This window comes from Papio anubis, chromosome 4 (assembly GCF_008728515.1).
Source record: "Papio anubis isolate 15944 chromosome 4, Panubis1.0, whole genome shotgun sequence".
Classification (NCBI taxonomy): domain Eukaryota; kingdom Metazoa; phylum Chordata; class Mammalia; order Primates; family Cercopithecidae; genus Papio; species Papio anubis.
The window spans coordinates 6,444,911-6,458,596 of NC_044979.1; the positions used below are offsets into that span (position 1 = coordinate 6,444,911).

At 45.3% G+C, this 13,686-nt stretch overlaps 1 protein-coding gene across 11 annotated transcripts in view; it reads right to left on the minus strand.

The window, feature by feature from the left end:
• The window catches only part of ACTR3B (actin related protein 3B), a 99,185-nt gene that overhangs the window by 23,477 nt on the left and 62,022 nt on the right, over positions 1–13,686 (minus strand). For 6 of the 11 annotated variants that reach the window (XM_021936463.2, XM_009204276.3, XM_009204277.3 and 3 more), the window contains 3 exons: positions 10,847–10,990; positions 7,787–7,960; positions 5,879–5,971 (listed from right to left, as the gene is read on the minus strand). In XM_021936463.2, the coding sequence (XP_021792155.1) occupies positions 5,879–5,971; positions 7,787–7,960; positions 10,847–10,990 (411 nt within the window). Of the gene's footprint in view, positions 1–4,671; positions 5,118–5,878; positions 5,972–7,786; positions 7,961–10,846; positions 10,991–12,821; positions 13,400–13,686 lie in introns of those variants that run through there. The other 5 variants (XM_031664990.1, XR_004183079.1, XM_031664989.1 and 2 more) reach the window with 5 other exon arrangements.

Genomic DNA, 13,686 nt, shown 5'->3' on the forward strand with positions numbered 1-13,686 from the left:
TAGAGCCGGCGCAGTGGTTCATGCCTATAATCCCAGTGCCCTGGGGCTGAGGCAGGATGATCACTTGAGGCCAGGAGTTTAAAACCAGCCTGGGCAACACAGCAAGACCTCAATTCCACAAAAAAAAAAAAAAAAAATTTTAATTAGCTGCACGTGGTCGCCCACGTCTGTAGTTCCAGCTACTTGAGGGGCTAAGGTGGGAGGACTGCCTGAGCCCAGAAGGTCGGGGCTGCAGTGAGCTGTGATCACACCACTGCACTTCAGCGTGGGTGACACAGCAAGGCTCTGTCTCTAAATAATAAGTATATATTTATTATAAATATAACTCATTTACCCTGCAACGTGCTTCTCTAGTTTAAAATGCATTAACATAATTATACATATTCAAGCAATTTGTTACAGAAAAATCAATCCCTTTGCTATAGTAGGATGTATTCACATCTGCTTCACAAACTTCATGAAGAGGAGTTTTTAACAACTCCCAACCCACTGGAGCAGGCTAAAGATATTTTGTTGCTGGCCCCACCCTCCCACCTAGGTTTGTTTCCCACTACCTTCCCCACCACCGTAGGCTTTGGCCAAAACAGGCACCGTAGGCACCTGCCCACTCTCCTTCTATCTGCGCTCATTATCTTCCCTCCACCTGGCCTGTCCACCCACCCCCAGCTCTGCAGGCCAAGCTCTCAGATTCAGCTCAGACGGCAGCTTCTCAAAGCCTTTCTTGATCCCCTCTAATTAAATGCAATCTGCCCCTTCTCTCAATTACCATAATTTGCATGATTCACGTTAATGACATTTAGCTTGTAGAGGTTCCCATTAGAGTTATTTCAGTATTTTTAGCTTTTTTATAAGCTCTTGAAGACAAGAACCATATCTCGTATATACTTAAATCCTCTAATTTAACAACACTGTCTTGTACCTAGTAGGTACTCAAGTACCTCCTGAATAGAACTGAGAAGTAGAAAGACATCCATTACATTACAAAGCGATTCAAATTGGCCTCCCCCTCAAGTAAAAGCTGCAAGTTACTAAACACTGGCTGATCCAAGAGTGGGCAGGCGCTGATGGCGGGTCTCAAGTTAGCTGCACATTAGAGTCACCTGGGAAGCTTTTAAGATCCAGGTGCCCAGGCTCCACCCAGCCCAAGCCCAATTACATCAGAATCTCCTGGGGTGGGACCCAGACTCCGGTCCATTTCACAGCTCCTGGATGAAGCCCACAGTGGGCCGAGGCTTATGTTCACCTGCTCTCACACGGAGGCTTTCCCACAGGCCCCCGCCCCTGTCATTCCCGGAGGCGGAACAGATAAAGCAGATGTGTAAATACCCTTCTCATCTACAAGTCAGACTGAAATAAAAATCAGCCAGATGATGGCTACTTTCATCTAAAAAAGCTGTTTTGCTTGTTTAAAGATTCTGAATTTTTAGTCAAACTCGTAGAAGCAGAGAGCGAAACGGTAGTTACCAGGCACCGCAGAGTGGGGAGATGTTAGTCACACAGAACAAACTTGCAGTTACAAGATGGGCAAGCTCTGAAGGCCTAATTCCAGCATGCTGAGTAGTTAGGAAGAGGGTATGGTGTAGTGGAAATCTGCTAAGAGAGGAATCTTACATATTCTCACTGCACACACTGAAAAAGGTAGCTGTGTGAGGTGATGGGTGTCTTCACTAGCTTGATTGTGGTAAACATTCCACGAAGTATATACCTGTATCAAATCATCACGCTGTACACCTTAAATACACACAATTTTCCTGCTCTTGATGTGTGTGTATATATAGACATATAATTTTTACTTGTCAATATACCTCAATAATATACCTAACTACTCATAAAAATTAAAAATTATATTTCAATAGAGCTAGGGGAAAAAAGATTCTAAATTTTCCAAGCCATCTTTTATTCTCCTTCTATATTCTTGTCCTCTCCTCGTCTGTTAGTCTGAGTAACATAACTCAACAGCCAGGAGGGTTTCAGCAGAACCTAAAATACACACCTCCTACTTGCTTGGTAGTGCTCAATCCTACCAACCGTCCGGTGAAATAGAAACAGGCCAGCCCCACTGGTCCAGACAAGCACCTCAAGGCGCAGGTGTGGCAGAGGGAGAGAGACCACCTCTTCGGAAGCCAAAAGCACATCTTCAGGGCACCCACTCTGCTGGTCTATGTGGCCAGCAGAGCTGGTCAAATGAGGCTGTGAAACCAGTGAAAGCACACAGGTAGCCGAGGTCAGGAATCGGCAACATCACTCCTGGAGACAGGGCGTCTTACCTGGCAAGAGTGGCCCAGCAGGTTGGAAGCGCCACACAGTGAACCAAGAGGAAAGGCACACCCCTAAGACACAGGAACGCGCGCCGTCCAGAGAAAGGCGACTGCGTGCTCTGCAGAAGTACTTGCAGCATGTCTTCTAACCAGAAGAGTGTTTTAAAATTATTTTTAAAAACCCACAAACCTACCGATCTGTGCACTTGCACACACAGATTAGGGGCGTGCTCTCCGCCGCACTTAGGAGTAGGAGTTAGAGAAGGGAGCATAGCAGGGAGTGCACTGAGCAGGAGCGAACCTCGTCAGTGCAGCTTCACTGCTCAGATACTGCTTCTGGAGGGACCCTCCTCCATCCCACACAGTGAGAGTCCACCTGGGAGGGCTGACAGCTTCCAGAAACCGAGTCAGCAGAAGCCCTAGCCGAGCATGTGTGACTACCCTGGGCTGTCAGCAGAGCTCAGCAGTGACTCTTCCAGTCTTTCCTAAAGGCGGCACTGACTTGCTGAGGAACTAGCAAGGCCACACCTCCACATGCACCACCTGAGGAGGGTCCGCAGATGATTATCACCAGCCAACCCGGACAGTATTAGAACGAGGCTTTCATAAGTATCTCCTCACATGTCTACAACAGGCTCTCTCCTGCTTTTGTAAATAAAACTTTATAGGAACCCAGACACTCCTAGTCGTTCAACACGGTCTTCGGCTGCTCTGGCAGAACTGAATAAATGCAGCACAGACCATACGGCCTGAGGAGCCAAAATGATTCACCATCTGGCCCTTTACAGAAAAAGTTGGCCAACTCCCGGTCTCATATCACCATGGGGAAAAAAACACTAGAGCAGCTGTTACCTGGCAGGCTAACGCACAGAAACGGGCATTCTTAGGCCTCAGTATTCAACTTCAACTTAGTCATCAAGCCCCATACCTTGGAAAGAAGTCCCTTTCTTGGTGGCTACAGGAGAGGCAGCGGTGCCCACCAAACATTCTATCACCCTCCTGCTTCCAGTGTCCGGTGGAGGCTGGCCCAGGTGACGGCCCAGGGAGGAGGGGCAGAATGGCCCGCCAGCTGTCTCCTCCCCGGCAGCAGGGACCCGAAGCAACGTGTTCCCAAGGGCAGCCACAATATGGTGGCAGAGCCTACTGCCGACCACACCAGATATGAACCACATGCAAAGAAAGAAACCTTTGCTGCTAAACACTGAGATTTTGGATTAATTTTTCTCGTAACACATACTGGTCTACTCTAACTTAGAAAGATGGCAAAGGAGGTGGCCTCCTTTGTGTCTCTCCTTTCCCACAGCGGGGTACAGAGCTCAGCTATGTGACAAAGGAGAAAGCATGGCCAGCCCTAGGACAGTCGATCCTTCCCCCTCTCAACCCTACTTGAATTCTCTATCACTTGCAAGGCACTTGTAACACTGGAGAGGTCCTGTACAAATAACCAAGACGGCTGAGGGAAGACAGGATTTATTCTGCACAAACTTGACAGCCAGGGCCAAGCTACACCCTTCTGAAAGCCACAGAGAATAAATGGTTATCCTAGTGACAAAGTGGTCAGGGACAGGGTTTCCCTCTTTGAAGAATAATCTTGCTGGCTGTAGTGGCATGTGCCTGTAGCTATTTGGGAGGCTGAAGCAGGAGAATCGCTTGAGCCCAAGGTCGAGTCTGCAGTGAGATGTGATCATGCCACTACACTCCAGTGTGGGCAACAAAAAGAAGAATCCTCTTCCCTCTACCTTTTACATAATTTTCGTGTGATATGGTGGGATAAGCATAAGTCTTCAAAGACGCGGGAAATGGGCTTAAAAGTCAACCATGCCACTTGGCAGCCATGTGATCTCACCTAGCACATAACCCAGGTGCCTTTCACCACCTTTTCCCAACTCTGGGGCTCAGTGTCATTATCTACTAAATAACGGACTCCATCTACCTGGTCTCCAAGACCATCTCTACTCCAAAACTTCTATAGAAGTCCAGGGAACTAAACTGTCAAACAAGAAAATTCCCACCCCATCAGGAACAATCCGTAACTGCTGGCAGTTTCCTCTGCTTTATGGTGGGATTAAGATGGAACAGTGCTCGCCTGCTGCTGCTTTCACGGATGAGAAGACACAGCGAATGTCAGCCGGGACTGAAGTGGGAAGGACATGACCTGCTATCTTAATTTTCATACTCCAGTCTCTTTTTAGTTTCCCTTTCGTTGTACTTTTTATTAGACAAGTGTTTAAGAATATGCAGTAAAAACTGAACTATAATTTGTTTATACCCACAAAAGTTATCTAAACAGAAATAAATTTTAATTATAAAAAAATTTTAACAAAATTTTAAACAACTTTAAAACACAAAATGGAGAAAGTAAAACTTACTCATCATTCTACCCCAAAGACATTTTATTTACTTTAAGAGTTTAGCATATATAGTTCAAAAAATATGCAAACTATATTTTATATCAAATGAAATATATAAATTTTACAAGTTCCTTTTTCACTTTATACTGTAGCTATCTTTTCATCTGAATTTATATTGATTTACCTCATTCTTTTTAAAGAATGTATTTAAAATACATTTTAAAGAATGTATATACAAAGTATTGCACGGTACAGGTGACGCAATGCTGAGTGCTGTCTGTTGAGCCTGATTCTCTTCTCCGTACAGTTCAGCAACCTGAGTCTGAATGAGGCGAGTGAGTCATGCCACCGAGCTGACGGCAGGACTCCCTCAAGCAAACACTGATAAAGGTGCAGGAAGGCGAACTGCCCATCACCACCCGCTCGCCATCTCTGGCTGTCAGCAGGACTTCTTTTTACTCAATAATCACATAGACTAGATTTTCCTCATTCCAGGTTTCAAAATTCCCTGCAATCAAAGAATTTTGGGGAAAAAAAAATACATGAGCATATTCTATCGGACTGTCCCATTTTGGGTTCTAACTTCTATCTGACAACACCACATCAGCACTAAACCCACATATGCATAAAACGAAATCAAAGGAGTTCACGGAAAGCATGGGAGAGCGTATCGCTCTTACTTTCAATCAATATGTGTGGCTAAAACTGTTCAACTTAAAACATATCTTGTCAGATAATAATAAAATATATTTACAATACTTAAATACTTCCAGTCGGCCGGGCACGGTGGCCCATGCCTGTAATCCCAGCATTTTGGGAGGTCGAGGTGGGTGGATTGCCTGAGCTCAGGAGTTTGAGACCAGCCTAGGCAACATGGTGAAACCCTGTCTCTACTGAAATACAAAAAAAAAAAAATTAGCTGGGCATGGTGGCATGCACCTGTAGTCCCAGATACTCAGGAGGCTGAGGCAGAAGAATTGCTTTAACCCAGGAGGCAGAGGATGCAGTGAGCCGAGATCGCACCACTGCACTCCAGCCTGGGTGATAGAGCAAGACTCCGTCTCCAAAATAAAATAAAATAAAATAAAAATTCTAGTTAACTGAGTCATTTCCATTTTCTCTTACAATTATACTGTCTTTAACAAATCCTATGAAACAGAAGGTGAAACAGGAATATCTACTAGTAATAAATAGTAATACCGTCTTCTAAGAATGATGGGCCTTTAACTGTGGAATGAAATCAAGGTACCTTACCCACACAGCTTATACCTTATACAGCGGACGCCGCACATCAATGGGGCAGTTCTGTATGACTTCATCAACAACATCTGAGATGGATTCCATAAAGTCTGGGTTGGCAAACTGAATTGTATATCAATAGAAAAGAAACATTACACATTTCTCTCAAATAGAACAACATGAACACTTTTTTTAAAGTAACTTTAACAAACATACAATTTATTATAACTTAAAAGAATTCACATTGGGGCCAGGCACGGTGGCTCAAGCCTGTAATCCCAGCACTTTGGGAGGCCGAGACGGGCGGATCACGAGGTCAGGAGATCGAGACCATCCTGGCTAACACGGTGAAACCCCGTCTCTACCAAAAAAATTCAAAAAACTAGCCGGGCGAGGTGGCGGACGCCTCTAGTCCCAGCTACTCGGGAGGCTGAGGCAGGAGAATGGCATGAACCCGGGAGGCGGAGCTTGCAGTGAGCTGAGATCCGGCCACTGCACTGCAGCCTGGGCGACAGAGCGAGACTCCGTCTCAAAAAAAAAAAAAAAAAGAATTCACATTGGAATGAAGGATATGTCAAATGAATCCCACGTGACTACATGTGCGTGGGGTGGTGATGACATATTTCTCCTCATGAGGTAAAATGTATGGATTTAGTGAAGAAAAAATACCGATAATATCAAAGACAGACCATCCCCACACCATGAGCACACAGTGATTCAGCCTAATAAGAGCAGTGGAGAGTATGTGCACGATCCACGTGATACGCAGTGAGAAACGTGAGTTTGACATATCATTTGGCAATATTCGTATTATGAGAAAATCAGGATATAAGGAAAAAGAAACAGGTTCAATGAAAGATTAATTAAACCTGGTCTAGAAGATGGAGGGAAGTGTTTTGTTTAACGAGAAGTGTTTGTTTAAAATGAAACAATCCACATGATAATCACGTTATTGAATAAACAGCCTTAGATTCAATTCCATGAGTTAAACAAGCGTCAACTCAATTACATTTCATTTGAAATATGTTAAAAATCAAAGAAAGCTTGAATGTGCACTCTCAGAGGAAGGAGGAGGCCACTCAGGGGCTCACAAGCTGTTCACTGGACATTTGACCATTCTATGTCCACTTCAAATCCATAGATTAAAAGCGGGCATTCGCTGGATTATCATTGCCATCGTTTTATTCTTCAGATTACTAGTGAGGTATACTTTCCAAGCTGTTTCTCTGCACAAAACAGCCATATACACATCTAAAACCAAACAGCAGCTTGTAACCCACCTATCGAATACAAACTGAAGTAGCCAGGAATATATATCAAATATAAATAAAATGCATTATATGTAAATCTTAAAATGTGCCTCTTAATTACTGCTTTCTGCAAAAGTACTAATAATTCCTTACAACTACTAGTTAAATGATGACATTTCTAATTCTTAAGATTACCTAAATAACAGAAATGCTGGCCTTAGACAGAAGACTAACCTAACTTGCAGCAGGGAACAGAGCAGGATCAACTGTCCAGGGTTAAAATTAGAAGTTAGGAAGGGCAATCACCAAAGATGGAAAGGTTATATGTTATCCCACTCTGAGGCACAGGCAACCTCCACACAGTCCCTGAGATTATAGCTACTCGTAATACTAGCATGTGACCACCCCACAACCCTTGAAGATTACTTTTAGTTCTATTATCGTCTATTGCTCCTATAAGTCTTCCTATTTGTGGTATAACCCATCTTTAATTATTAACACAGACAGCCAAGAGGAGAGGCAAACTGAACAATCTGTCAAGCAGACAAACGGCCCGGGGGATGCGGGGAGACAGAACGACGGCCGCCCTGCTCACAGGCCCTTTGCTGGGAAATGCTCTTTCCGCACTCTGGGTGGCAGTACCGCTCCATCCCACACACTTGAGCACACACAAAAGGAAACATCTTACCTCCGGGTGAAAGAATATTTCAGGTCCCAGGAACCTTTCATAACCAACGTCTATAACAAACTTCTTCTGGTTGATTGCGTTGATACCCGTGTACTGTTTGATCCACTTCCGGGGATCCACATCATACTTGGCAAATTCCTTGACTATATCAGGGCAAATGTAACAGTATTTCTCCTGCATACACACACAAAGATGTTGCCAGGCATTAACAACCGCCCAGTGTCTCTGCCCTCAGACAAATAACCAGGAACCCCAGGCAGTAAACACGCCCTGGGATCAGAACCACCCCCACCGTCACTCCAGTGTGGATACGTGTCAGGTCTCACATTCCATCGTCTTTCACATTAGACATGGTTACACCTGGACTCTGGACAGGTAAGTCTGCTTTCTCTGCAACTCAGCTATTAATCTCAGCCTTGGTCTATCCAATTCTATCGCTGTCATATCTGAAATGATGTCTGCAGGTGTCTAGAAAGCACGTCTTGCCTTGTTCCTCTCAGGTGCCCCCTATGGCCTGCCCTGGCACCCCTCTGTTGTCCACACCGGACCAGCAGACCCATGCTGCAGCCTCACCTACCGAGAGCAGCACTGTCTACACCCTAACACCTGACTGCAGAGGCTTCTTTCGGTCCCAGCATCCACAAGCTGGGTGGCCACTGTCAACCTGCCGGTTGTTAATCTGGTGTGGAGCTGGCCACAGCACTGTCACCGGCTCCACTGACACCATCTCTTTGCCTAGACATAGTGTACCTTGTTGACTGGGTCTTCTAAGTCCCTCAATTAACACAGATTTACTGTCTAGGCACTTGGGAGACACAAGTGAGCGAAACACACACAGATCCCTGCTGAGATTACACTCCAGCTGGGAGTCAGACAACAATAAGCAACCATAACAAGTAAATGACATGGTAGGTTATAAAGTGATAGGTCCCAGGGAATAAAGGAAAAGGAGAGTCAGGGGGGAGGACTGGAGCTGCCAGGATGCTGCTGCTGTGAGAGAACCCGCTAACGATCCCCGCCCTGCACCGACAGGCAGCCTGAGGGATGCGAAGTGTTTCCTGAGTATCTGGTGAGATTAATATTCTTGGACACCTTTGTGTTGATACGTGTCCTTAGAGCTGGCCTCAGCCAAGCAGCAGGTGACCCCCAGGTACTCGCTGCCTACGGGAAACACCAGGTGGGCTGCCCAGCTGGCACTCAGCACACCGTGGAAGGAATGGTTCTCTCAAGGACCTCCAAAGACGTTCTTGTGGTATTAAGTTTAAAGTTTCTTAGCATCCCTGAAACATATTCTAATGCCATCTTCTGGGTATCTTGGATATACTCTAGCAGAATTTTAAGAAGACTGACAGGCAAGAAGTGTTACACAACCCTGTGTTCCTTGATGACACAGAGAAACAGGGTCAGCTGATTACAACCTCAAATCAACCAAGACTGGAGACAAAGGCATTCAGTTCTCCTCACAGGCCTGGTCAACATCCCACAGCATCTCAGCTCACTTAACTCAAATGCTTCCTATGAAATGCTTCCATGGAGTTGGGTGCAGAGTAACAGGCTTAATCTTAAGGTTCAGGATTCATGATGCAAGGGTGGTGTGTTCACGGTACACACTCCCTCAGGCCTGCTCACGACCACAGAAGGCCATGGCAGTAAAGGGAAGCAGGGGGAGCTCTAAACCACGCCTTTCAGGATCTGTTCCTTTAAAGAGAGAAGTGAGGCAAGAACTAACAGGGCTACCCCACACAGCAGGGCCAGGGCAGCTGATTTGGAGGCTATGAACAGAGTCTCTTTTACTCCCAGCCTTCACAGGAGGGTGACACACAGTCACATCGAGCACACCAGCCCAGATTTCAGGGTCCAAATTGGAACTCCAACAGCCCTGAGGAGAGTGTAAGGCCCAGCATGAGGGTCAGGAAAGCCCCTCCTTAGCAGTGCCGCTCAGCAATCCTGGTGGAAATAGGAAGGACTCAGACCCACTGGAGTGGACCCTGGGTATCAGTAACAAGAGGCTCAATTCTTTTTTTTTTTTTTTGAAATAGAGGCAAGATCTCGCTATATTGCCTGAGCTGGTCTCGAACCCCTGGCCTCAAGCAATGCTCCCGCCTCGGCCTCCCAAAGTCCTAGGATTATACGTGTGAGCCACTATGAAGGGGCTCCATTCTGACTTACATTTCTAACAGAGTTGGAGTGGCAAGGGAGCTTGGATCAAATAGTCAAATATTCTTCCACTGAGGAAAGGCAAAGAAAGGAGACGGTAACCCCTTAGGAAAAATTTTAGTCTAAAAAAGAATGTCTAATGATACCTCAGGAAACCTCCCCCTGAGATGGAAGGGACCACGTCTTCCCCATGTCACCATTTCAGCACTGAGAGCCTCCTTCCCAGGAATCTCTGGTTCCAGGTAAAGTACGGCAGGTCATACCCAACTGCAGAGCCTGCCCCATGCCAGTGCTTCCTGTCCTAAAAACACCTCGGGAATCATCTCTGATGCTTCCTTTCCTTCAAGCAGCCTCAGTTACGAGGTGCTGAGAAGGGAGGAAGGCAGTGAGGAGAAGGGTGGGTGTCAGGCTCACCCTCCTCAAGCTCCACTACACTCAGAAACTGTGCAGTAAAGGAAGGAGATGCTTATGGCCACACGTCACACCCACACCTGTGTGTGAATTTTGTGCAATAGCTCTGGATTCTAGGGTGGCAGTGTTCTGCTGCTGCAGTCGCCTCCTGATTCTACAGTGAAGCATGGAGGCAGTATGGAAGGAGCGCTCTGGTAGTTGAGGCTCTGGCAGTGAGGTTCCAGCTGAACAATGCGCCTCTGCATGCTAGTACACTGCACCAGCTACCAAGCTGTTCTCAGTGATAGCTGGAACCTCAGAGCACCTAGTTTGGAAGAGGTTAAGCTTTACATCTTCAGCCCACTTAACTCAAGGGGTAAAACAAATCAAGCCCCACACTCATGGGAAGGGGAGAGGAAGGAAAGGAGGAACAGGGATGATGGCACCAAGGGGAAGTGTCCAGAACACCATCTCTCTCACCCCCAAACCAGCCGGTTTCCCATCTGTTTTTACCTTAATGGCTTTTGCTGTCTCCAGTGACTGCTCAGGAGGGATTCCCACCTCCCTCTCCCTTAGCAGCTGTTGAATGAAATACGTAATATCTCTACCTGCAATCGGGATGTGTTTGATGCAGCTTCCAATAACATAACCTTCTGCCTAGGGAAGAAGAGGAGGCAAAACAGCTGTGTTAGTGATTCTGTAGTGGAGAGCAGCCTGGACTCACAAGGTTTCCTGTCTCAGCCTCCCTGTCTGCACCTCACAGCATTAACAAGCATTTACAGAATCCCCACCCTCTGCAAGCTCGGTACAGAAGGTCTTTCAAAATGACTGCATACGTAATTCCATTTATATTCAAACTTCCAGATTATTCCAATAATCTGACGCTCTCCGAAAGCAACCAAAATGATGTCTTCATTAGGAATATGAAAAGAAAAAACACACAGGATAGTTCATTTCCAAAAAGTAATGCTGTCTGTGAGAACACTAAACCCAATAGGTTTTTTCCCTAACAAAAAGGAAAAAGTTTTATTTATAAATTGTTAAGCCAACTATAAATCTACTTATGTTTAAAAGTCAGCAATTTGGTTAATACACAGGGCTTAGATTCTAACAACCTGGACTCCAATTCCGGCTCCACATTTGCAAGTTTCACATGCTTCAGCCTCAGCGCATTTGTCCATCATATGGGGCAAACAATACCCTGCAGGGGCCAATAATACAGTTCAGATGAAACTGTGTGTGTTGAGCACATAGCACTGCTTTTGGGGGTGGGGAGCCTCTCATTCCACTGCCTCCCTGAGCCAGTGAAGGTATGTCTGTGAGGGACCAGGAAAGAAGGGTGACCACCACCTGTGCCGATCAATGGCAGGACCGGTGTAAAGTATCCACATGCCCACAGCAATGATGGGTCCAAAGCTCCCTCATCAGCCTTCCTGTGGGCACAGACCTGCCACAGGAGCCACAAGCTTGGACACACATCCAGCTTGTTCCACAGGGGTGAGCAGGATGCTGACCGTCAGAGTGGACAACGCCTACCGCTGGATCATCCGGTAAAGACCCTCAGGTTTCACGTTACAGCAATCACAGCTTCTGTGCCACACTCCCCAAGTGAGACAGAAGGGAACAGAAGTGAAACGCTGACTTCATTTTACACACGTATTCATTCTAATAGTTGCATCTAGTCACCAGTAAAGTTCCAAGGACAACTTACTGAATTCCTCCTATGGTTTTTTTCTGATGTACCTAACTTCTAGAAGCAAAAAAAGATTTAGCCTTTCTGTAGAGTCCAAGTATTTGTAAAGTATTTTAAGATGGAGCTAAAAGATATGTACAAATTATTAAAAATCAACTTAAACCCATAAAAATAATATTAGCTTTCTAACACATAAATTATTCAAAATTACCACATTCTATGCATTACACGTAATATTTTCTAAAATACTGTTAAATAAATATCAGCTCATGACAGTGGTAAAAATATTAAAACAAGATACATGTCCAACAACAGAAAAATAAATTATGTACTTCTTAAATGTATTTTCACAGAATATTTAACCACAAGACAAAAAAATTAGGGTTAAATCAATATGCAAAATATAACTTTAGGATTGTATTATATATAGAATCCCAGACCAGACATGAGACATTCCAATTGTGTTTAAAGTGTGTGCGTGTGACATGTGTCTTAGAAAAAGAGCTCAGGCTGGGCACGGTGGCTCACACCTGTAATCCCAGCACTTTGGGAGGCCAAGATGGGCAGATCACCTGAGGTCGGGAGTTTGAGACCAGCCTGACCAAGATGGAGAAACCCCGTCTCTACTAAAAATACAAAATTAGCCAGGCATGGTGGCGCATGCCTGTAATCCCAGCTACTCAGGAGGCCGAGGCAGGAGAATCTGGGAGGCAGAGGTTGCAGTGTGCCGGATCGTGCCATTGCACTCCAGCCTGGGCAACAAGAGTGAAACTCCATCTCCCAAAAAAAAAAGAAAAATAGCTTAAAGACTATACAAATAAAGGCATAATACAAGTCTTTGGGTGGCTTTACAGGTAATTTTATTTCTTCAAATTTTTCTATTTTATCCAAATTTTCAATGACAATGTAATTTTTATAACTGGGGGAAAAACCGAACTAAGATACGATAAAAAATCTTTTCAAACAACTTTCTTGGTGGGCCTGGACATGCTGTGAAATGTATTTTCTTCCCTTTTCCTAAATCAGACATAAGAAATAGGCAGAGAACCAAAGGCGGAGCAGGCCAGGGGCCTAGGGGCCTCATCTTGGATCTCAGCAGCGCAGCTCTCTGAGTAAACAGCAGCCTGAGTTCTCAGTGAGTGCTCTGCACCCAGGGCACTAACTCTTCTCGAGATCCACGGACAGGAGTGCTGAGACTGGCTTGAAGGAGGCTCAAGTCTAGAGTACACTTCACAGGGCAGGGCAGCCACCTCTCCTCCCCACGGGAAGGCCCATGGCCAGGAGTACAAGGCACGGGTGCAGGAGGTTGGCCTTTTTCTCCCTGACTGTAGGCACATGGACCATGAAGCCTTTCCACTGCAGTGATTCCTAACCTTCAAGGAATTAAAGGCATTAGTATTAGTACATCATCCCATCACCTCTCAAAATGAAATGGTGACTATTTTTTCAATTAAATGGTCTTTGAAAATCCTAATTTGCATTTTAAAAGAGCTATGTGTGTATGTAAAAATATACACATACACACACCCCCATATACATATGCAGAAACACATCTGTAACATAACAGAAGTAACTAGCAATGGTGGTTCCTGAGGAGGAGACCTCACAGGAGAAAAACCAGGATGAGTCTGACTTCCCTCTGAATACCTTCTTCAGACAC